The sequence below is a fragment of the Pelobates fuscus genome, chromosome 4, assembly GCF_036172605.1.
Source record: "Pelobates fuscus isolate aPelFus1 chromosome 4, aPelFus1.pri, whole genome shotgun sequence".
Lineage (NCBI taxonomy): Eukaryota > Metazoa > Chordata > Amphibia > Anura > Pelobatidae > Pelobates > Pelobates fuscus.
Window position 1 is genome coordinate 348,903,188 of NC_086320.1, and position 24,750 is coordinate 348,927,937.

The 24,750-nt window shown below is 38.9% G+C and overlaps 1 protein-coding gene across 3 annotated transcripts in view; it reads left to right on the forward strand.

The window, feature by feature from the left end:
• ARMC3 (armadillo repeat containing 3) overlaps positions 1-24,750 on the forward strand; it is an 89,392-nt gene that overhangs the window by 38,005 nt on the left and 26,637 nt on the right. For all 3 annotated transcript variants that reach the window (XM_063450784.1, XM_063450786.1, XM_063450785.1), the window contains 5 exons: positions 2,370-2,495; positions 3,579-3,647; positions 4,196-4,371; positions 10,723-10,917; positions 12,765-12,948. In XM_063450784.1, the coding sequence (XP_063306854.1) occupies positions 2,370-2,495; positions 3,579-3,647; positions 4,196-4,371; positions 10,723-10,917; positions 12,765-12,948 (750 nt within the window). The remainder of the gene's footprint in view (positions 1-2,369; positions 2,496-3,578; positions 3,648-4,195; positions 4,372-10,722; positions 10,918-12,764; positions 12,949-24,750) is intronic.

Sequence of the window (24,750 nt, forward strand, 5' to 3'; positions counted from 1 at the left end):
AACATCCAAATAAGGAGATAAACAGCAAATGGACAAATGAATAGCTATAGCTAAGTCTACTCTCCCCCATTACATAAAATATGGACTCTTCATGAAGACATGAGATAGTAGTGTGTGAAATATTCATGTTTTTTCTTCTGTTTTTAAAACTGATGTGGGAGGCATGGCTACTCCGCAGTGAGTTAGTTTCCTTTGTCAAGAAATCTATTCACAGTTTCAGCATGTTTACCCCTATACTACTTTGCCTAGCATGTCTTCTGGCTATACAACTCACTTATATATGGTTACACATATCCTTTATCTTGTTTATTAGCTAGGCAGACCTGACCCTTGCTTGTTATTATTAATATAAAAAAAAACAAAAAACTGTGCCTGACCTAAAATGCCAGCCACTGTAAAGATCTGTGTGAATAAATCACCAAGTTATTTAGTTTATTTTACTTTGCTCCATTCGGTAGCTGTAACTACCGAACACCGACCACCCCCCTGGCTCATTAACTTCAAAGAGAACAGTCGTTTAAGCACTCTCCCTGTGTGGCCGCCGTTCGTATAGTCGAATGCCATGTGTATGAGAAAACGGTGGCCATCTTGTTCGCACGAAAGGAGGCAGCGGGACTTGGTCGTCGAATGTCTGGAATTAACACCAGTCCAAAGTGTACGAACACCTGCTTCCTTTTCCTGAACAGCTAGGAGAGCACTGTTCTATAGTTTTGTTCCCGCGAACTAGGGGAACAATCGCTACTATGAGCCAGGGGGAGCAGTTTGTGCATTTATTCGGTTTTTCAGACTTCACAAAATAGACCAGCCAAACCACCAAAACTTATGGAACTGTTTTGGGCAGGAGCCTCGTGTGCTGCCAGTCACGTAAGACTTCCATAGAATTCGAAAACCCCTGAACTGATCTGGGTGATGTTTGGATATGTTGGTCACCCAGATCAGGGCTATCAGGGGATATGACATTTGTGGGAATATTGTGTGTTTTAGGGTACATTCCAAGTTTTGGGGAAATTGTAATTTTTCTGCCTGGAGATAATTAAGTTATTACTTTATCTGACCCAATTATCTCCAGGCAGAGAGGAGGGGATTGTATGTTTGTACTGGGACAGTTTTCCCCTGCATTATTATTGGCTGTATGCTTTGTGTCTCTGTCCCCCACAAGGTCCACGTGGGAGGTCCGCTTGCATGGGGACTTGCATAAAAGCCAGTGTGGCACCCATTAAAATTTAGTTCTGTTACACCCTTCATCTAGTTTCGGCTGATGTTTGGGTACCTGTCTGCTTTACTGGGAGAATCTACTTGGGAAGCTGTTATTTCGTACGGAGATTAATTCACCTCAATGCCCGAGCTGCGAGCTATAATCACGCATGCTCTGGCAGTTCGGGAGGAAACAGACGAACGGGTATAGGTTATATCAGCGTTTGTTACAATCTGTATATTAGCCTGGCTCTTGCTGTTGGGGCATTGTAAGGCTGTTTGTTATCCAGTGCACTGCCAAAAATAAAGATTGACAAAAAAATAAATAAAAGATGCCAAGATATGTCATAAAACACCCCTAAAATGTCAGCAAAACGTTTCTCAGATGCCCAACATAACTTTAGTAATAAATATTTATGAACTATTTCTGAATTATATATTAGTGTTTTTTAACACTAGTGAACTTCAGAAACATTTAGTGTTTCACAGGGCTATCGTAATGATTCAGGAGCTTGGACTAATTTACCAATAACTATATTGATGTGCAAAATAACGGGGCGCAAGAGTATAATGAGAACGGGAAGCAGCTGAAATAGCCTGCCCTTCGGTGGGTCCCCGCTCAGATCTCAAGCTGGTTTTAGCTCATCTTGTGCCATTACAGAGAGAACATCTCTGAAACATATCAGACTGGTCCCACCCATACGGGCAGTCCAGATCCAAAATGCCAGCAAGTTCCCTCTGCACGAGAGACACAGCAACCCCAGACGATCGTTTCAGCCTTGTGAGGCATCATCAGTGAGGCATAGCTAATATCTCTCTAGGCACCGTGAGCAAGGGGTCCACGTCTGGATTACCCTTTAAACAAATGGAGAGCAAAAAAACAGGGCTCACCTCTCTTGCTACCTATTTTTCTATCCTTAACTATATTGATGTATTTAAATACACCTTGACTCTCAGTGGTAAAGACATATATGAGTTGATCATTTATAACTGCCGTCAAAATATGTTTCCTTACGTTTTCTCATGCTGTGTTACAATAATTAAACATTCCCATTATATCACTTTATAAAAAGGCTTACTGAACTGTTTAGATATGTATATAAACTTGTTCATAAATGTCAGCTGTTAGGTTTCCTAAACTAGACGAGTAATTCTGTTTTATTACTGCATTTAAGGAGATGAAAATAAAGTGACGCTTCTTGGACTTGGCGCAATGGAATCTATTGCAAAACTTATCTCACATGAAGACAAAGTAGTCCGCAGAAATGCCACAATGGTGTGTGGTGTCATGGCTGCCAACAGTAAGTAACCTATTTTACAATTATTTGTTGCAGTAACTATACAATTTAAGACATTTTAAAAAGTTGTCTAGTCCACTACATTATGAGTCAGCCGGGTATAGGCTTCTCCCTACAGAACAGTAAGATAAAGAAACCAGGTGTCACGATCTCTTACCTTATTCCATCACGCCCAGGTCATGCAAGATCCAGGGCAGACTCCTCTTCTAACGAGTTCAGCATGTGCCACGCCGGACGCTGGAGTCACACCCCTTTTTATGATGCAGTCCTGCGTCATCAATACCGGCCCAGAACGTTTTGGGGGCGTGGTCTTAAAGCAAAAGACGCTCCCTTGCAAAAGGGCGCATTTTGCCTTGTTCCTTGTGTTCCCCTTAGTGCTCTTTGATTTCATCCTTGCGTATTTACTATTGTTTCTGTGTACTGACCCGGTTTGGCTTTTGGCGTTCCTGTTTTCTGGTTCCATGACTCGGCTTGTATTTTGACCTCCTGATAGCTGGTATCCTGACCTGGCTATTTCTTGTATCGTTCTCCTGATCTCTGGTATTCTAATTTTTGGCTATCCTCTGACTACTCTTTTCTACCTACGTTAAATCCGCCCATTCAAAGGTTCGGTAATACGTGTTTGGGTTTTCTGTGGGTTTACATACTGCCTGTTGGGTTATCACGCGACCGTGATACAAGGTATGTTAGACCTTGATCGTCACAATTATGATGGTAAATGTGTTGGCATTACGTTTTCACTTGCATATTTACTGAATGGAACCAGGCAGCGTTCCAAATGTAGGTTCTGCAGTGATGGGAGAATTACTGGAAAATATATTTCATCAGGGAGGTCCTGTACTTATTACTGAGTGCATGGGGAATACACAAGGTATCAGCATTGAAATTAGTGAATTGCTGTATCAGAAATCCCAATACACGTGTTTTACTGAAGATCTACTAAGAAGAGCTTAAAAAATATATTTTTGGGCTAATTTGTGGTGTCTTGTTTAGAAATATAAGTAAAACATGAAACCACCATACGTATTAGCTTTTCAAAATAGTTCCTTTCTGAATCTAACTTTTTGTCCTTTTGGTTTTCCCTAGATGATGTCAGAAAATTGCTTCGAAAGTTGGATATCATACCTTCACTAATTGCTCGTCTCGCACCAGAAGGTAGCTCTAATCTGCAAAAGATTTTGTTGACAAATCCAACCATCTGTTCAAGAATTTTGGATAAAATGAGTAAAACTGCATACAGATATTATATGAACTGATAAATATCCCTAGCACTCCTCAATGTGCTTTCAAAACAGAATTTTCAAAGCCTGTGATTACCTCTTTAAGCTCACTTAATTATTTTAAAAATGACAAACCACAAAAAAAAAAAATGACATACTCTTTCCATTGAAAGATCAGAGGCACAGAATAGGTGATTAGTTTTTATTAACAGACAACATGAACCTTCAACTACTAGACAACTAATACATTATACAAGTGGAGTATTTTTTATCTGTTTTAATGGTTTTATGTCTGTGCTTCCATCTGTCTATCTATTTCTCAGGACTTAAAAAACATGAAAATCTTTATTTGGCATGCTAAAAAAAAAATGATGTAGCTGCTTAAATACATGTTCACAGTTTGTGTCCCCTATATCTATAGTTATACATTCTTATCAGTGTCAGGTGTCCTATACTGTATGTTGTTGTTTTTTTCTTTTGCAGAAGAGATAGTGATTCATGAATTTGCCACACTTTGCCTTTCTTATATGGCTAACGAATATACCAGTAAAGATCAAATATTTGAACTGAATTGCTTAGAATCCATCATCCGACTTTTCAGCAGCAATGATCCTGATGTTAAGAAAAACGCTGTTGAGTGCATCTATCTCCTTGTACAGGTAACGTATTGAAGATTTTTAATTTCTGTTATTGAATTTACTCATTGTAATTAGCACTTTTATGACTCGCATTAAATCTGTGAGCTCAATTACGCTGAATGCATACGAAATACAGAACTAATCAGCTAGCAGTGTAAAATGCCTTTTGAAATATGTCTCAAGGAAAAGTATGGAAATTGCACAATGCAGTATTTCTCTCACATTAAAAAGTAATGAAATCAAAAGAGACAGGGAAAATGCAGATGTTAATGAACATCAAATATACTTGTATATTTTTAAAATTTGTTTTAATATAATAAATAAGCTGATGCTTAAACATGTGCAGACACATACATGTCCCTCAAAGGGATAGTTTAATGCTTCAATTTAAGTTCACAACAATTTGTGTTTCGAACAGTATATATATATTTTTTTATATATATTCTTTATTTTTGCTGTGCATTAGATTTACTTGTATTCCAGCCACGACATCTTTAACAAGTACCACGATAACAATCATAATATACACTAACATGGCATACTGAATACGTGCACATTTTTATAGCAGTAATCTCAGGCAAAATGTCAACATGTTAAAGGGACAAACTACACCTTCTAGCCTATCACCATATCTGGATAGTCAATAAACTGTTTAACACAGATCTGCACACCAGTCAGGCCATAAGACTTGCATCTCCCACAAAAATCTCAAATTTGCAGTGATGTTATTACTGCAAGGGATTCTGGGTGGGCATATGAAGTTAGGTCAACAAAGAATCAAATTTTTGCCTCATTACATTTAAAACATGGATCCCTTAGAGTTTGTGCTTGCTGTATACAACAGCTTTAACCCCTTCAGGACCGTCAGACGGTTCAGGACCGTCAGCGGTAAAACGTGCGTTTGGATCGCTGACGGTCCTGAACCGTCATAACGGTCTGGGGCTACTTACCTGATCGCCGTCGGTCCCACGGCGGCGATCAGCTCTCCTCCCGGTCCAGGGGGACTGCCTGTCTGCCCGGGCAGTCCCCCCTCGGCAGATCAGGACCCCACGGCCATGTGATCACTCGATCACATGACCGCAATAGTGGTCCATGTGTCTGATTGCAGTGGGACTGCCTGTGCTTACAGGCAGTCTCCCTGCAAGTGAAAAATCAAAAAATAAAGTGAAATAAAATCAATCAGTGTAAAAAAAAAAAAAAAAAAAATGTGTATATATATATGATATATATACATGTATTATATCTATATATACCTATATATAATATATGTATATATATCATATATATAATGTCATACTAAGTGTATTTTTATATTTATATATACGTATATTAATATAAAAATACACTTATATTTAAATTACACACGAATATATACAATATATATAATAACTATATATATGGTATATATATATTATTATAAAATACAAATAATATGTTAATAAAAATAAATAACAAAAAATTAAAATAATTTTTAATAATTAAAAAAACATTATATATATATGCAATTTTATTCTAACAGTATTTTGATATTGATATATATATATTTATATCAAAATACACGTAGAATGTAATGATATATATATCTATGTATAAATAAATAAAAATACGAAATATACATATGTCCACATACATAATTACATAAATAATTTCATAAATATACACGTAGACGTCAAATATATAAATATGTATCTATAATAAAATTCTATGTGCGTATTTATGTAATATTTTTACCTAATTAAGTAATTTTAATGATTGCAATTTGAGGGACCTGCCTGCCAACCCAGGCCGAAAGTCCAGATAATTTAATTTGCTAGCACTGTGTTTAACCCTGTAACTTTCTATGACACCCTAAATCCTGTACATGGGGGTACTGTTTTACTCTGGAGACTTCGCTGAACACAAATATTAGTGTTTTAAAACAGTAAAACATATCACAGCGATGATATTGTCAGTGAAAGTTAAGTTTTTTGCATTTTTCACACACAAACAGCTCTTTCACTGAGGATATTATTGCTGTGATATATTTTACTGTTCTGATACACTAATATTTGTGTTCAGCGAAGTCTCCTGAGTATAACAGTACCCCACACGTAGAGGTTTTATAGTGTTTGTGAACAGAGGCGGCTCTAGACTTTATGAGGCCTTAGGCGAAACGCAAACATGAGGCCCCACTAACAAAAAAGTGTCACATATACACATTGACGCACTGTCTACCTGTGTATGTGCCTGAGAGTGTGTCTGACAGAGAGTATCCTTGTGTGTGCGAATGTATGTCTCTGTGAGCATGTTTGTGTTTTTGTCTGAGACCCTATGTGTATGGGGTAGCTGATGGTGAGAGGGAGCGGGGGGTGTGATGGTGAGAGGGAGTGGAGGGTGATGGTGAAAGGGAGCGGGGGGTTGATGGTAATGAGAGGGAGCAGGGGGTGATAGTAATGTAAGAGTGAGAGGGGTTAATGTGAGAGTGAGGGGGTTAATGTGAGAGTGAGGGGGTTAATGTGAGAGTGAGGGGGTAATGTGAGAGTGAGGGGGTTAATGTGAGAGTGAGGGGGGGTAATGTGAGAGTGAGAGGGGGGTAATGTGAGAGTGAGAGGGGGTAATGTGAGAGTGAGAGGGGGTAATGTGAGAGTGAGAGGGGGTAATGTGAGAGTGAGAGGGGGGTAATGTGAGAGTGAGAGGGGGGTAATGTAAGAGTGAGGGGGTTAATGTGAGAGTGAGAGGGGGTAATTTGAGAGTGAGAGGGGGTAATGTGAGAGTGAGGGGGTAATGTGGGAGTGAGGGGGGTAATGTGAGAGTGAGAGGGGGTAATGTGAGAGTGAGAGGGGGTAATGTGAGAGTGAGGGGGGTTAATGTGAGAGGGGGTAATGTGAGAGTGAGAGGGGGTAATGTGAGAGTGAGGGGGGTAATGTGAGAGTGGGTAATGTGAGAGTGGGTAATGTGAGAGTGAGAGGGGGTAATGTGAGAGTGAGAGGGGGTCATGTGAGAGTGAGAGGGGGTCATGTGAGAGTGAGAGGGGGTAATGTGAGAGTGAGAGGGGGGTAATGTGAGAGTGAGAGGGGGTAATGTGAGAGTGAGAGGGGGGTAATGTGAGAGTGAGAGGGGGGTAATGTGAGAGTGGGGGAGTAATGTGAGAGTGGGGGGGTAATGTGTGAGAATGGGGGGTAATGTGAGAATGGGGGGGTAATGTGAGAGTGGGGGGGGTAATGTGAGAGTGAGAGTGGGTAATGTGAGAGTGAGAAGGGGGTGATGTGAGAAGGAGGGGGTGATGGTGAGTGGGGGGAAGCTGAGGGTGGTGACGGAGGGTTATGCTGAGGGTGGTGATGCTGAGGGTGGTGGGGGGTAATGCTGAGGGTGGTGATGCTGAGGGTGGTGGGGGTAATGCTGAGGGGGGTAAGGTGGGTGATGCTAAAGGTGGTGGGGGGAGTGATGCTGAGGGGTGGTGAAGCTGAGGGTGGGGTGAGGCTGAGGGTGGTGGGGGGTTATGGGGGATGGTGAGGCTGAGGGTGGTGGGGGGTGAGGCTGAGGGTGAAGGGGTAATGCTGAGGGTGGTGGGGGGTGAAGCTGAGAGTGGTGGGGGGTCATGGTGGTGGGAGGTGATGGTGATGGTGGGTGTAGCTGAGGGTGGTGGGGGTGATGGTGGTGGGTGAGGCTGAGGGTGGTGGGGGGTTATGGTGGTCGGGGGTGAGCCTGAGTGTGGTGGGGGGTGATGGGGAGGGAAAGCCTACCTTTCCCTGGTGGTCCAGTGGGCTCCCTGGTGGTCCGGTGGCCACTGCTCACGGTCTGCAGCTCCACAGAGCTGCAGACCGTGTAATCTCGCGAGATTTCAGAGCGTTGCCGTGGTAACCCGCGGCAACGCTCTGATTGGCCAATTCTCGCGAGTCACATGGTCTGCAGCTCTGCACACTGCGGAGCTGCAGACCAGTGTCTGCGGTGGCCGGCCTGGTAGCCAGGAGGGGCCTCGCACCCGGCGGCATACCGGGCAAGCCGCCGGGCCCCCTCCTGGTGTCAGGTCCTCGGTCACTGACCGAGGACCTGACACACTCTGCCAACAGGCGGTTTAGGCGGCCGCGAGGCCCCAGCCAGCGCGAGGCCTTAGGCGGCCGCCTAAACCGCCTAATTAGAGAGCCGCCTCTGTTTGTGAAAGTTACAGGGTCAAATATAAGGCTTGATTTTACTTTTTTTTTTTTTTGAAATTTGTCAGATTGGTTAGGTTGCCTTTGAGAGCGTATGGTAGCCAAGGAATGAGAATTAGCCCCATGATGGCATACCATTTGCAAAAGAAGACAACCCAAGGTATTCAAAATGGGGTATGTCCAGTCTTTTTTAGTAGCCACCTAGTCACAAACACTGGCCAAAGTTAGCGTTTTTTGAATTTTTAACACACAAACAAATATAAATGCTAACTTTGGCCAGTGTTTGTGACTAGGTGGCTACTAAAAAAGACTGGACATACCCCATTTTGAATACCCTGGGATGTCTACTTTAAAAAATATGTACATGTTAGGTGTGTTTCGGGGATTTATGACAGATAACGGTGTTACAATGTCACTATTGATACATTTAAAATATATATATATTGAAACAGCAATTTCCTACTTGTATTTATAGGCCTATAACTTGCAAAAAAAAAAGCATGTAAACACTGGGTGTTTTTAAACTCGGGACAAAATTTTGAATCTATTTAGCAGTTTTTTTCATTAGCTTTTGTAGATAAGTAAAATATTTTTCAAGTAAAAGTCCAAAAACATGTTTTTTTTTTAATTTTTCACCAGATTTTATTATTTTTTTTAAATACAATATATGACATAATACAAATAATGGTATGCAAAGAAAGCCCTTCTTGTCGTGAAAAAAACAATATATAACTTGTATGGGAACCGTAAATGAGAGAGCGGAAAATTACAGCTAAACACAAACACCACAAAAGTGTTAAAACTGCTCTGGTCCTTAACGTACAATCATCGCAAAAACAGGCAGGTCCTTAAGGGGTTAAACACAACTCAGGAAGAGATACAAAGCCAGTGAACCTCTCATGGACAGCTGTTTCGTTGTTAATGCAAATCACCAGCATGGGGTTGGTTACTGTCTTGCTGTTGAGGCTTGGCGTTACTTGCGGAGCACAAACTACCACTTGCAGTAGTAAAATCACTGCAAATTTCAGATTTCTGTGGGAAATGCAAGTCTTATGGCTTGACTGGTGTGCAGATCTGTGTTTCACAATATATTGACTATCCACTGACTTCAGGTCAAAATAAAAAAATTTTCCCCACTATAACATTCTTGGTTTGTATTCCGCAAGTATCGGAGACATATCAAGACAAAAAAAATTCTGTTTTGAGTGCAAAGTGCTAAAGGTCGACAAATTTTATGAACCTAGTTATGTTTTATTTTCTTAAAAGTATTTTTATTATGCATTTCAATCTTTATTGCATCACTGCTCTTTTGTTTATATGACCACTTTAATAAAAAAAAAAAATTATTATATTAATTTGCATTAGTGGTCATTGTAGGTCCATATTCTTCTGACATACACACATACACAGGGTGAACAATCAGGATTCCAAAGCAAATTTCACATTGAACTGAAAATGCAGATTTCTCTAGTTTCTCTATTTTCACATAGAATTAGATTCCTGACAATGCGTTGAATAATCCCGAGACAGTTATGAGAAAAAAACAGATGGCATATGATAAATTTAGTTATGCTGGTATTCGCTAAAAATAAAAAAGGAATTTATGGAGAATTAACAAATTGCTAATTTTAGGATGAGTGGCAATTCTGAGAACATGCTGTAATGTAGAGGATAACCCCAATAGTTTCTTAGGTGAAAGCTGTGAATGAAGGAATTATTTGTGAAAAAAACATTTAATCAAACACTACTTTTTGTACCAAACTTCCTTATTCGTTTATGTTTTTTTGCAATTTTTTTATTGTGCCGCATTTAAGCATAAGTCAATAAAAGCAAAATCTTAACCCTTTAAGGACACAACTTCAGAAATAAAAGGGAATTATGACGGTGTCCTTAAGGGATTAATGCACCAAATATATGTAAACATATGTATTTTTATAATATGAAAAAAAAGAGGGACAAAATTGACAAAAGTAAAAATCATATCAGAAGAAGCAGTAGAAATGGTAAGGAATAAGGGAAGGAAAGAGAGAACATAAGCCATTCCAAACGTCTACCTATTTTCATATAAATCATTAGTAATTTAGGATATTTTATGATATTCCCACACAGACCAAGTAGATTTGAAAGATGTCTATTTGCATGTCGCTGGTTGTCGTCAATATAAATTGTGAAGAGGTCAGTCAGTATATTTTAGTGCTGCCTGCTTAACGTGTAATGTTATACTAACGCTTTGATTTTTTAGGACTTCCAGAATCGCTCAGCAGTTTGCGACTTGAATGCTATTCCGCCATTGCTGGAGCTTCTAAAGTCGGAGTACCCCATTATCCAGCTATTAGCCCTTAAAACCCTCAGCACTTTGAGCTGTGAAGAAGAAGCTAGGATAATTATGCAAGAAAAACAAGCATTGGATCACCTGCTAAAAATCTTAGAAGCAAAGGTATTAATATGTGAATGATGTTTTATGATATTTCACTCCATTAGCACTCATATAAAGGTGTGCATGTACCTTACACAGGGTTCAAGTCATCCATTCTGCTAAGGCAGAACTTAAAGAAAGGTTAAAGGAAGATACTGTAGTAAAGACGTGATCTAATATAATGTGCTTAAAATGCACACACAAATATAGGGAGAACACTTGTAAGAAAATCCTCTTTATTGTTTTCACTTTTCTTTATCCAGCTGTAAAGCGTAAAACATAATGGATATGATAACACTGTATAAAAATATCCTGTCCAAGGTTAAAAGCGCTAGAGATCCCACTAAAGTATCACAGTAAATCCTTATCACCTGGAGTTGTGTAGACAAGAAGGATATAAAATCATTCATCAAACTACTGTCTTATAAAAGCTAAAGTTTGCAGAATTTGTAAAAGTCCCATCTGTTCATTAGTCAACGTGTCTGCATGTGATCACCATCCAAAACATGTCCAGTTATGTTTGCTCTTCCAATAGAACGTATTTGCTACTATGTACAGCAGGATCCCTTCCTCGTGTGTTTCATATTGGTACATATCTAGCGCTATCATTGTGGTTGCCAATGAACAAATAGAATTGAGTTCTTCATTATATAGTGCCACTATGAATCTGCTATCTATTGGTTAAATCTTTTTGCTTTAGAAGCAAGAGATATGTCCTGGAAAGTTTCTATGGACAGTGTAGAACCTAATCTCAAGAGGGGCACTGGTAGACTAATTGCAGTGCTGTACCCCCACTCTCCCCTCCCCCCACCCTCCCGATTTTCCCTGATGGATAGTTAGCGTGTTATTCCACCTTGATTTTTAATATTATTAAGGAATATACTCATTTGGTTGTAGTCTCATTATGTGTTTTGTGCAGGTTCATAGCCATTTATATTAACAGTGAAAAGACTTGCTGAGCATCATGGGAAATATGAACCACAAAAACATGGAGTTTTGTGATTAGAACTCAGTGAAGGGCACTTAGAATTGCTTATGTGGAGCCTAGTATTGGTTAGTGATTTTAATGAATTGTAATCTGAATTGCAAATAAAGGCTAAAACAGGCTATCTATCTAAACAGGCTATTTAGGCTGGAATCTATTTAAAATCAATAATTGTTTTAATTTACTGTTTGGAGTTTAACCCAAATAATATAATTTTTAGAGAGGTTTGCCATATTTCCATATAATAGTCATCAATACATTTTTCCTAACCATTTCAACTCCTTAATCTCCTGTCACCTTCCATATGTCTGTGATCACATCTCTCGCTGTTTATGTTTGGACTTTTTGCCCACACCTTTAGAACTACTTTTAGTTTTGTTAATCTAGAGAGGATCAACTAATTAATATTCACTAAACAGTGCATTGTAGTCGTCTGCCAAGGGAATTGCTACGTTTTATCCAAATTAACCAAACTGTAAAAATGAATCCAATCCGCTTTTTTTTTTCCAGCTTTTTGTCAATTTGACCTAATATTTGTAACTCTTTTGTCTATTCACCACAATACACTGTTTAGTGACTGAATGCAAATTAGTATTTTGCAAACTTCTTACATTACTCATTCGCAGAATAAGGAATTGACCAGCTTCTCTGTTATGCTAGTTTAGATGCTTTTAAATCACGAACAGTAGGCTATAAGATCTCATCTCATTCTTTATTCTGTTATTCTCTGAGCTGTTAGGATTCATAATGAGGAATGTCAAGATATAAACTAAAAAGGACATTGTATTCATATCAAAACAGTGCTGTTATTATAATACTTATTAGAAATGAGCTGTATGAAAATAAAGTGCTCTTAGAACATATATGATTATTATGTTATTAGGAGCTTAACGACTTACACGTGGAAGCACTTCTGGTTATTGCCAATTGTCTTGACGATGTTGAGACCGTACAAGCTCTTCAGCAATCAGGAGGACTTAAGAGAATACTGACCTTTGCTGAATCATCTCCACTGCCTGACATACAGAAGAATGCTGCTAAAGCTATGGCTAAGGCAGCTCGCAATGGTATGTGACATTCAGCTTAAAAATGCCTGTCGACCCATTCCAAATTATACATGTGGGTAGTCTCAAATCACAGTCAGCTCCCATTTCATCTGCCAATGGGTAATGTCAGCCGTAAAGTATTGTGGCATCTTCCAGTGGGATTATTTACTAAATTGAAAATTCAAGCTGAACTATTGCAATATGAAGAGTACGAAAAACCATGCATAATATTTTCTGTTAAACACGTGGCTGTGCTAGTAAAAACTACATTATGATAGTCACCGGCTACCAATTATTTTAAATAAAATTACCAATGCAAATTATTACCAAGCTTCTATTTTCCTTAGTGATGACATATATACATATAACTGCATATCTTTAGCTTTAAGTTGTGCTTAAAATATGCATACGTAAGGTGGAGCTATATGGTAGGACTTCGGCGTGAATCTGTAACAACACAAGAATGCAGAAGGTATATATATATATTTAAAGAAGTAGAAACTCGGAATAAGATTGTAACCAACTAAGGAAGCCCCTTTGCCGGGGCGAAACGCGTTTTGGACATTACTGGACTAATCAGTTTACCAGGGAATTCACCATCTGACTGAGAGTTCTATACAGAGAGGACCGGAATGAACAAGGAGCTGGACATCCTTAAGTGTCCATCTGCGTTTACCATGCGAGCCATATGTACCCGAATGGCTCCTGACTTGTGAGTGAGATTCCTATCTTCACTATACCATATATCATTGGTTCTGGCAATGCTGCACTATTGTTTTGCATTCTTGTGTTACACATTCACGCCGAATTCCTACCATATAGCTCCACCTTATGTATGCATATTTTATGTATTTTGTAAAGGTGGTTTAGGGGATTACACTCAATGTGTTTTTGAGCTCACCAGTTATTTCTCCTTATTGTGTATTTGTTTTATGATTAAGTTGTGCTTATACAGGGGAAATGATAATACAAAGGACTAAACCGCAACCTTGACATGTACACATCACAGCAGTATACAGTATTATACAGATCACAGTGTTGATAGGAGTCAGTTCAAATGAAAATACTCACCCCACCCATATAATCGGAGTCAACAACAAGCTAAGCTCTGTGTATAGGGAGTCAACAACAAGTGAAACTGAGTGAGAGTGTGTTTCAGTATGGGTTCAATTCTACAGCCGTTAGAATGTTAGCTAATTCACTCTTTATTGTTCTCCAGAACGGAAGAATTATTTAGTATGTATCATGTTTCAAATCCTGTACTAGAGTCTGTGACTGATGCTGTGCAACATGGGGCCCCTAATCTCATTGAAGCACCTGGATCTACTTATCCTGGCCTTACCAAGATTAGTGGGAGTTACACTGTTAGACAGGTGTTATCTACAGCTGCCACCATTACCTTATTCCCTCTCACCTTAATGATGTGCTCATAGAGAGGCTGGAGTGACCAAAGTCCTATGATTCTCCCTCCCAGCCTCCTTTCCTACCATATAACATAAGGGAGAGGAGCGGAATTAGGGACAGCAGCCCGAAAGAGCATCTACTGCTCAGGAGTGCAATCTCTGACCTAAGATTTATGGAATCCTAACCCTAACGTATTTATTGGAAAGGAGCGATTATCTGGGTACATCTACTAGGTTTGTAAACTGAATTCCCTTGCACTGCTTTTATTCTGATGAATGAGAATAAGAATGACTGTTCCTTGCATTTTTCTTCTACACCTGCTGCATTGCAGAACACTGAATTCTATTTATTTAACTAAACCCAGATTAGCGATTGTTTACGGTAAAATTCTTGGTTTAGGATTTTAGTGAGCACTCAACTCAGCAGGATCCACAAACCCAATACTTAAATTCAAGGTTAAATGGCTACCATTTGCATTTAATGAACACCTGAGTTGATGAGGAAATTAAAGGATCATGCTGGCCACCATAACCACTACTGTGTTATACACTGCAGTAGGAAATGGAGGTGCATGGTTAATGAGAGAGTGTTCAGTGACCACCATTTTGATCAAAGTTGCCATTTTATTCACAGTTACCTTTTGTTGGTTATTTTAGGGGATATTAAATATATATGGAATTTTGCAGTCACACCGAACTTCAGAATTTTTACTTACACTTGTTTTTTCGCTTGTTTAGTATTGTAATCAGTATATATATTTTGGGTGTGTGAACATGCACATTCTTCATGGCTGATTAAAATGAATGCTTTAATAAACAACTCTTTCAGGACCACAAGTGGTGTGGACGGACTTCATATGTGTTTTTTTTTTTTTTCTTTGGGCTTAGAACTGGGATATTTAACAAACATAGTTTTCAATTTTAATATTTTTGGATACTTTTGAATGATTTAATAATTTTAGATAAACTTTCAAAATGACATATAAACACTTTTTAAATATCAGAAATATATACACACATATAAATCAATTTATCAAAGAATATCCAAATATTACAATGTTTTGCAAAAAAAGTAATAATTTTTAAAAGTTTTTCTAAAAATATACAATCATGTGAAACGCTTATCCAAAAATATTAAATCAAGGCCACAAAGCTTTATGGTTGCAATGCGTACCTCACTGGTTCTGACCGTTTATAATATTCACTAGACGTTAAGTGAGTAATAATTTGTATTTGCTTGTTATTTTTGGGCTTGGTTTTTGAATGTACCCATTCCCTGTTAATGAGTTTTCCTTCCTGTAGTGCTGCTCAGGGGGTGTTGGGGTCACAGCTTGGAGCTGGATGGCCCACAGCAGGTCTATCAAGCTAATTGCCAAGAACTATTGATCTCAAGGCAAATGTCACTTCTCAAACTGTAACTGTACTAGCTTTGGAGAATTCAAACTATAATATGCTACTTTAATTAATGCAGAAAATTGTGAATATCTTGATATTTTGCTAACTGAGTGAACCTAAAAAGTTTGTATTAGCACTTTCAAGAAATCTGAATTTCCTGTCTGGAATTGTTTGCGATAGTAACAATGAATAAACATAATAGTTGGAAATGTTGATCCAACTTGAAAAAAATCTTCCATCTCATGTATTCATGCTGCTCTTCTGGCCCTAAATTTGTATTTTGCAGTGCTTGCTGGGAAATACTTGTGATATCTGCACGGGAGTCATTTAGTCTCTTAAAATGCATGAGTGTTGTTTCTTATCTTAATTTTTACAGCACCAACATATAACGCAGCACATTACAGCATTCAATGGTGATACATAACAGCGAGTCCTGCGTACTGTAGACATGGCTAAGGCAGATATTACACACTTCCAAGCAGAGAGGGGATGGACTGCTGAGGGTTCTCTTTTTGGCATTAAAACATTAAAATAGTTTAACGCTGAATGGAAGGATGTCGTCAGGGGATTCCAGACACTAAAACACTTCAGTGAGATGAAGCAATCACAGTGCCTATAGCATCCTTTGAAGTTATAATTTTGGTTTGTTCCATAAACCTTCAGTTTTCATAGAAATGTAGGCTTATTTATAAAAGTACACCACAGTATAAAAAAAGTTGCCTAACCAACACTGAATGTCCTCATGCTCGTAGGGCTTCAAAGTAAACAAAAGAGCGAATTTATTTTAAGGAGACTGAATTTTTCAGTCCAACTACCTTGACATATTAAGAAAAAATTGGTAATGGGACTGAAATGGTGAATGTATGCTGTTGGACAGCTGTAGAAAACAAATGACATCATCTTGTTGATTTTGAAGTCCAATGAGTGTGTTCTTCACTTTGGCTGAGATCATCAAACTTGATCTCAGCCAATCCATTGCTTTCCAATAGGAAAGCATTGGGAGGCTGTTGTGCATGTGTGGCAAAAAACTGTGCGGCCAATCAGCATCTCCATGGGGTGCGTTCAGCGCCTCCATGTAGACACAATCTAATACACTGCCCATCCCCCCATTTTAATACACTGCCCACAAATCCAACACATTGCCCCAAAACCAATGCACTGTCCCCACCTCCCTTCACTCTTATACACTGCCCCCTCCCCCAATCTAATACACTGCCCCCACTCCCACCACTCTAATTTAATACACTGTCCTCCCTCCCCCAACTTAATAGATGTCCTCCCCTCCACCAATTTAACTTGCTGCCCCCCTTTCACCACTCTAATACACTGCCCTCACCTTCCCCCAAATTAATACACTGCCCTTCCCCCAATTTACCACACCGCCACCACTCTAATACACTGCCTCCCCCTCCCACCACTCTAATACTCGGCCCCCTCCTTTTCCTAATTTAATACACTGGCCCCCCTCTCTCCCCAAAATGAATACATTGCTCCTGTCACCCCCAAATTAATACACTGCCCCCTCCCTCATTAAAATGAATACACTGCCTCCCCTCCCCAATTTAATACACTACACAGCAAGGTCCTCAAGCCCCTCTTCTCCTACCTTAAGATGAGCCGCCTGTCTTCCAGTTTCAGCTCTGCTTAAGCAGGCCAGATGCTCCTTTGGCACTGCGACCAGGAGGGAAGGGGTAGTGGCTGGCCTGCTCTACAGACAGACGACACTGTGCCCTCTTGTGGCCGCAGTAGCACACGATCGGCAGTGGGAGGGAAGACAAGAATTAGAGAGGAAAGATCTTTCCTGTCTTGTGGCTGATCACAGCCACAGCACAAAGCGGCCCCAGGGCAGGTGGGCCGCATGCAGGCTATGGGCCGCAAGTTTGACATGCTTGCGGCAGGGGAAGAATAAAAAGGAGATACACTTTCAAATGGACGGAGCTGTGAAGAGCTCCACTTGTATGTGTGTGTGAGTGTGACAATCCCCGCTTATGGATTCTGTTGTATCTTGGTCCCAGTAAGTGATCTAGGGTATATAGAATAAAAACACACATACTATAGTGCAGTATATCTGAATAAGTTAGATAAAATAGGATATAAATGCACTCACATATAATGGAAATAATATAGATAAAATATAATAGGATACATATTCTTAAGTATACTACATTGTTGTAAATGTTGTATACATTTGGTGATTTCAAATAGAATAATTTTACAAAACAATCTAATTATATTTCCTTTAAACACTATATCCAGTGAATAAGAACATGCTAGTTACCTATTGCCTATGGCTGTTTTTGTTAAATTCCATTGTTTGTGATTCCTGCCTTTAGATTAAAAGCTTGGACAGTTAAATAAACAGCCACCCTCAGATTTATCATTGCCTGCTGTCAAGCAGTGGTGGGCTGTAGTTTTACTAATTAGCCTCTAGCCGAGTGGATAATTATTCCAGAGGTGATTTGAAAGTGAATTCTTATTGCTGCAACTGAGAAAAAACTTCCAAAGTGGCAAGAGCAGCTCCAAACTCACCCACATACAGTACCATATGATGGCTGATCCAGTTAGTTATGCTGGGTGTTTTTCTCCATTTTGTAAGCTGAGCTATTTCATTTACCCATTCATTTTAACCTGCTTTGTTTCCCTTTTAGCGCCAAAAACATTGCTGTACACGATGTCACAATTTGTTTTTTTGCTAGTTGTAGTTCAGACAATATTTCTACAGCAGAAATCTGGCAACTAAAATGCAGTACCACTGTTGTAGCAATAAAGCACTGGTTATATGAGCGAGCCTGGCAAAGTTATAGAACGTTAGGACAGTCAAAGTACTATAACCACTAAACATCAAATCAGTTAGACATTAACAAGCCTGCATAATATGTTTTATTTCCCCTATATTTAACACACATATATGTGTGAGGGATAAAAATGTGTGCATATATATATATATATAAAACTGTTCCTGTACATCCAGTTGTCCTGGTTACAATTACATGTCTGTTAGTCCACCCATTGCACAGCGCTATATAATAATAAAATAATAATAATATATTTTTTATATTCTTTATTTTTCATGTCACTAGTGCGTAGCATAACAAACAAGCTTACTTAGACATTTCTCAAGAGTATAAATGACAATAAAAAGGCAGAGATGTATCATAAAATGAATCCTTCAATGCTTTGTATAGTAAATGAGAATACCAACACTCTTGGCTTAGGAAGAGAACAGAAATTAGGTATGTAAGTAGCGAGGCATAAATAGACATGTATCAGCGCTTAGTGAATTTACCCCTATTTTTAACATGTGTCATCTGTACATACATTTATAAATGTGAATTATCAGATGGCTCTTAGTATAATCTCTTAATTTCAAGCAAAGAGTATCATTGCCTATAATTACTAATTTTTATATTTGTTAAAGCAAAGTCCGTTTTTTATATAATGGAATGTGTCATTTGTACATACATTTATAAATGTGAATTACCAGATGGATCTTAGTATAATCCTTTAATTTTAAGCAAGGAATATCATTGTTTATAATTTTAATATATTTGTTAAATATGGAATGTGAAACTAGTTAATCTAATCAGCATGCAATAGTGAATGGAAAAAGATTTGTCTTACTATAGAACAGCCTTAAATGGCATACTTTCATCAGATACGATAAGACTGCTAGTTTGTAACTAAGTGTAGTAATTGACTGGATTTGAACATACATTTATCTAGGACTATTATCTGAATATAGCACTTGGATAAAATAACGTTTAAAAGTCACTACTAAAGTTTTATTACGGAACTACAAGATCCTTAACAAAAATTAATTGATCCGTTAATTAAGAGGCACTTATATACACCTACTGTCCCCCTTAACACTTCATCTTGAAAAAGCTCAATGTAACGAACGAAACGCGTAGATCATGTTTTTTGGCGGGACTTTTGAATTTTGCAACGATCACCGCAGTATCTGGAAGCCGGCGCTCCTGGAGAGGACCGATCTTTGTGCACAGGACCGGTTCTGAATAAGCAGTATCCACGGAGCGGTAACATTCAAATCCTTCCATTGACACTCTGTTTGAACTTTGCTTTTACTGTGGAACTTAGAGATAAGCTTCACAACATTTTATTGTAAGAGTTTCTCCTATGGGGGTCTTTTTATATGGGAAATAAAGTTGTTACATTTTTACGTTATGTCAGTATCTTTTCTATTTTAAGGTTTGTATACGTACAAAGACACAGATTTGACATACTACTGTTACAGCAACTTATCCCTGTGGACTTTTAAAAGTGCCCTCTAATAAGACTGGAATGAAAACTCTTTATTAATAGATATTTTCTGTGTTGAACCCTATGTTATAAATAGGGGTAAATTCACTAAGCGCTGATACATGATTTGTTTTAATTTTTGTTCTATAGGATGTTTTAAAATTTGGGAAGGTTTTTATTTGTATTTAGCAGCTTTTTCCATTTAATCTTGTGGACAACTGAGTTTGGGGCATTGTCCTAGAAAGTTCACTATATTATCTTTATCTTGCTCTCTATACTGTGTGTTCTATAGATAGACATGTGTTTAACAAATTAGGAAGGCCACTGGATCCAAGCTCACTATCGTGACACTGCTCCCTGCTATCTAAAACTGAGAACAATGTACTGAAACGGTAGTAAAATAAACAACTGCAATGCAAACAATGCTTAATTAAGCATGTAAGGACTCAAGAAGGCTAGATAATTAGGGTAGCATCCACTAATTGTGGGTAGACCCCACAAAAGTAGCTGTTAGGCTGCCCGATTAGTAGAGCTGTTTTTAGCCAATTCCCAAAATTGCAAAGCACATGTGTGCACAGGTTGTTGAAGGTAGTGCCACCACAGGTACGAGTCAGGGCATCCCTCCAACCAAAAGCCTGTATCCTGGCCCGCATCTTCGAAACCATGAACTCGGGGGCTCATAGAGTCAAAGTCCTTCCCTGGTGGGGAGTAACAGAAGACCCTGATGGTGTGTAACTGCTGGCTGTGGTCAGCCTTCTGTCCATGTGGACAATGTGGTGGGGTCTCACCCTTGATGACCTTGGCACAGGTGGACTAGTAATAGTAGGGATTTGCATTTGAGAAGGCTGTTTGCCAGAAGGAGGCCCACTCACTCCCTGGATCCCACTCCTCCAATCACATACTTGAGGTTGAAGCGACATGGCTACCTGACGCGCCTCCAAAGAGGCCCAGAAGCAATCAATCTCCCCCTGTCACCTCATGATATTCCTTCTTGGGTTGCATAGGATTGTGTCCATGAGGAAGAAGTGTAGTTGCCATCTTGGTAAAACAAGCTCCGGTCAGAGTTTTAGCAGGTAGCGTAGTAGAGATTAATGCTGATGTGCATTGTAAGCCAGTGGGGACCGGGATAACCCACACCAGTCCAGAGGGGGGAGAGGTTGCAGGATATCTCCGTGAGGATGCAGTTTTGTGCAAAACGGGATACCGGCATCCTTACCCGTCTGACAGTTACATTGGGCCTCTCTGAAACCTCAGGGAGATGCAAAGAAGGCACTCCAAGGGTCCCATGGCTGGCTCCCCCCCAAAATTTAATTAACTGTAGAAATCCACACCTCTTTATCCTATAACTTCATGTAGTTATCTTAGCTGTCCTTAACTCCTGGCAGTCAGCATAGAGAAAGCATATATAGAAGAGAAGACTTTAAACAATTGGGGTTATTTATCAAAGTGGTTAAAAACAAAAAGTGTAAAAGGGGGAGGAGTCAACAATGTTGTGTGCCTGCTGGTTCCATTGGTTTCTATGGTCATAGCCCCACTTTTAGTATTTTAGACCCTTTTTTTAAAACAACATTTTGTTTCTATTTCTCCTGTTTGTTTGCAATGCTTGCCTTGGATGGTTTGCCTGGAATGAACTGGCGTGTTATGTAATCTGCTAAATCTTTAACCCCTTGAGGACCGATGATGGTCCTGAACCATCATAACGGTCTTGGAGTACTTACCTGATCGCCGTCGTTCCCCCAGTGGCGATCAGCGTTTCACCCGGTCTGGGGGGACTGCCTGTCTGCCCAGACCGTCTCCCCGCGGCAGATTAGGACCCCGCGGCCACATGATCGCTCGATCACATGGCCGCAATAGGTGCCTGTGTATCTGCCTGCAGGGGGACTGTCGGTGCTGACAGGCAGTCTCCCTGCATCTGTAAAATCAAAAATAAAGTTAAATAAAATCAATAAGTGTAAAAAAAATAATATATGTGTGTGTATGTGTATATATATATTTTTTTATTATTATTTTTTTTCATATATATAACGTCATACTTAGTGTATTTTTATATTTATATATAGATATATTAATATAAAAATACACGTATAATTAAATTACACACGTGTGTGTGTGTGTGTATAGAACAAGATACAACAAATACAGGGTGCGCTAAGTAGGACAATGAGAGATAATAAACAAAAAGAATATAAAGAGTCTCTTAAAGTTCAGCGAAGACCTGGAGTGTATATTCTTCAGTTCTTGCTTTGAATCCTCAGTGGTAAATATGAAATACAAAAGCAAAAATAGAGACCAATAGTGCAAAACCGTTTTAGGAATGCTGGATCACGAACAACATAGAAAAGGTAAAACAGCATACAGTGGTATGTAATACTCCCCACATGTAGGATATAACTGGACACTTGGAGGTGTATCCTCAAGACTTCTTACAGCATTCCAGATAAGCGTCAGCATATAAAATACATATAAGGGGGAAAAACCCAATGGTGCAATAACGTAGGTTAACTGCAACAACAGACAACACTGAGGTCCTAAGAGTGCCAACTTACAGTTGGGAGAGCTATAACCAGCTCTGAGTAAAACAGCATACAGTGGTATTTAAACTCCCCACATGTAGGATATCCTTCTAGCGATGCTTGCAGTGCCGGTCTTATGAAAATAAAATCACAAGAGAGGGCCCATAGTGTTTACCGTATAAAAAATAGCAGTAAAAGGTAAAATTAAACGTACTTACTGTAGCGCTGTTCCTCTCCAATTTTTTTTTCTGACACCGTGTGTGTGTATATATATATAATATATATAATAACTATATATATTGTGTATATATATACTATTATAAAATTCAAATAATAAGTAAATAAAAATAAATTAAATTTTAAAATAATTTTTTTAAAAATTTTATATATATATATATATATATATACACGGTATTTTGATATTAATATATATATATATTTATATCAAAATACACTTACCGTATATAAGCCGACCCGAATATAAGCCGAGGCCCCTAATTTTACCCCAAAAAACTGGGAAAACTTATTGACTCGAGTATAAGACTAGGGTGGAAAATGCAGCAGCTACTGGTAAATTTCTAAATAAAATTAGATCCTAAAAAAGTTATATTAACTGAATATTTATTTACAGTGTGTGTATATAATGAATGCAGTGTGTGTGTGTATGAATGCAGTGTGTATATGAATTCTGTGTGTGTATGCAGTGTGTGTATGAATGCAGTGTGTATATAATGAATGGAGTGCAGCGCGTGTATATGAGTGCAGCGCGTGTATATGAGTGCAGCGCGTGTATATGAGTGCAGTGTGTGTATATGAGTGCAGTGTGTATGCAGTGTGTGAGTGCAGTGTGTATATAATGAATGCAGTGTGTATGTATGAATGCAGTGTGTGTATATAATGAATGCAGTGCGTGTAGCAGTGTGTGTGTGTGTGTGAGTGCAGAGCATTGGTGGGGGTGGGCATTTTATTAATTATTATTATTTAATTATTATTGTAATATATATATTTTTTAATGTTGTTATTATTTTTTTTATTATTATTATTTTTTTTTATTATTATTATTATTATTTTTTTTTCGTCCCCCCTCCCTGCTTGTTAGCTGGCCAGGGAGGGGGGCTCTCACTCCCTGGTGGTCCAGTGGATGGGCTGTAGGAGGGGGGCTGTCAGGAAGCTGTAACTTACCTTCACCGCAGCTCCTGTCAGCTCCCTTCTCTCTCCTCCGTCCGTGCAGCTCCCAGGTTAGCTTCCTCTGCAACTCTCGCGGCCGCGCGGAGCGTTGCCACGGTAACCCGTGGCAACGCTCTGACCCCGCGGCTCTCGCAAGAGTTGCAGAGGAAGCTGACCTGGGAGCTGCACGGACGGAGGAGAGAGAAGGGAGCTGACAGGAGCTGCGGTGAAGGTAAGTTACAGCTTCCTGACAGCCCCCGGTCCTTGTCTGTATTATGGCAATGAAAATAGCCATAATACAGACAACTGACTCGAGTATAAGACGAGTGAGTGTTTTTCAGCACAAAAAATGTGCTGAAAAACTCGTCTTATACTCGAGTATATACGGTATAAGATATATGTATCTATGTATAAATAATACGAAATATACATATGTCCATATACATAATGACATAAATAATTTCAGAAATATACACATAGACTTCAAATATATAAATATGGATATATATTTAAATTCTACGTGCATATTTATGTAATATTTTTTAAATAATTAAGTAATTTTATTGATTGCAATTTGAGGGACATGCCTGACAACAACCCAGGCCGAAAGTCCAGAGAATTTAATTTGCTAGCACTGTGTTTAACCCTGTAACTCTATGACACCCTAAAACCTGTACATGGGGGGTACTGTTTTACTCGGGAGACTTCACTGAACACAAATATTAGTCTTTCAAAACAGTAAAACATATCACAGCTATGATATTGTCAGTGAAAGTGAAGTTTTTTGAATTTTTCACATACAAACGGCACTTTCACTGATGATATTTATGCTGTGATACGTTTTACTGTTCTGAAACACTAATATTTGTGTTCAGCGAATTTTCCCGAGTATGACAGTACCCCACATGTAGAGGTTTTATAGTGTTTTTGAAAGTTACAAGGTCAAATATAAGGCTTGATTTTACTTTTCTTTTTTTTTTTTACATTTTTTTTTACATTTGTCAGATTGATTATGTTGCCTTTGAGAGTGTATGGTAGCCCAGGAATGAGAATTACCCCCATGATGGCATACCATTTGCAAAAGA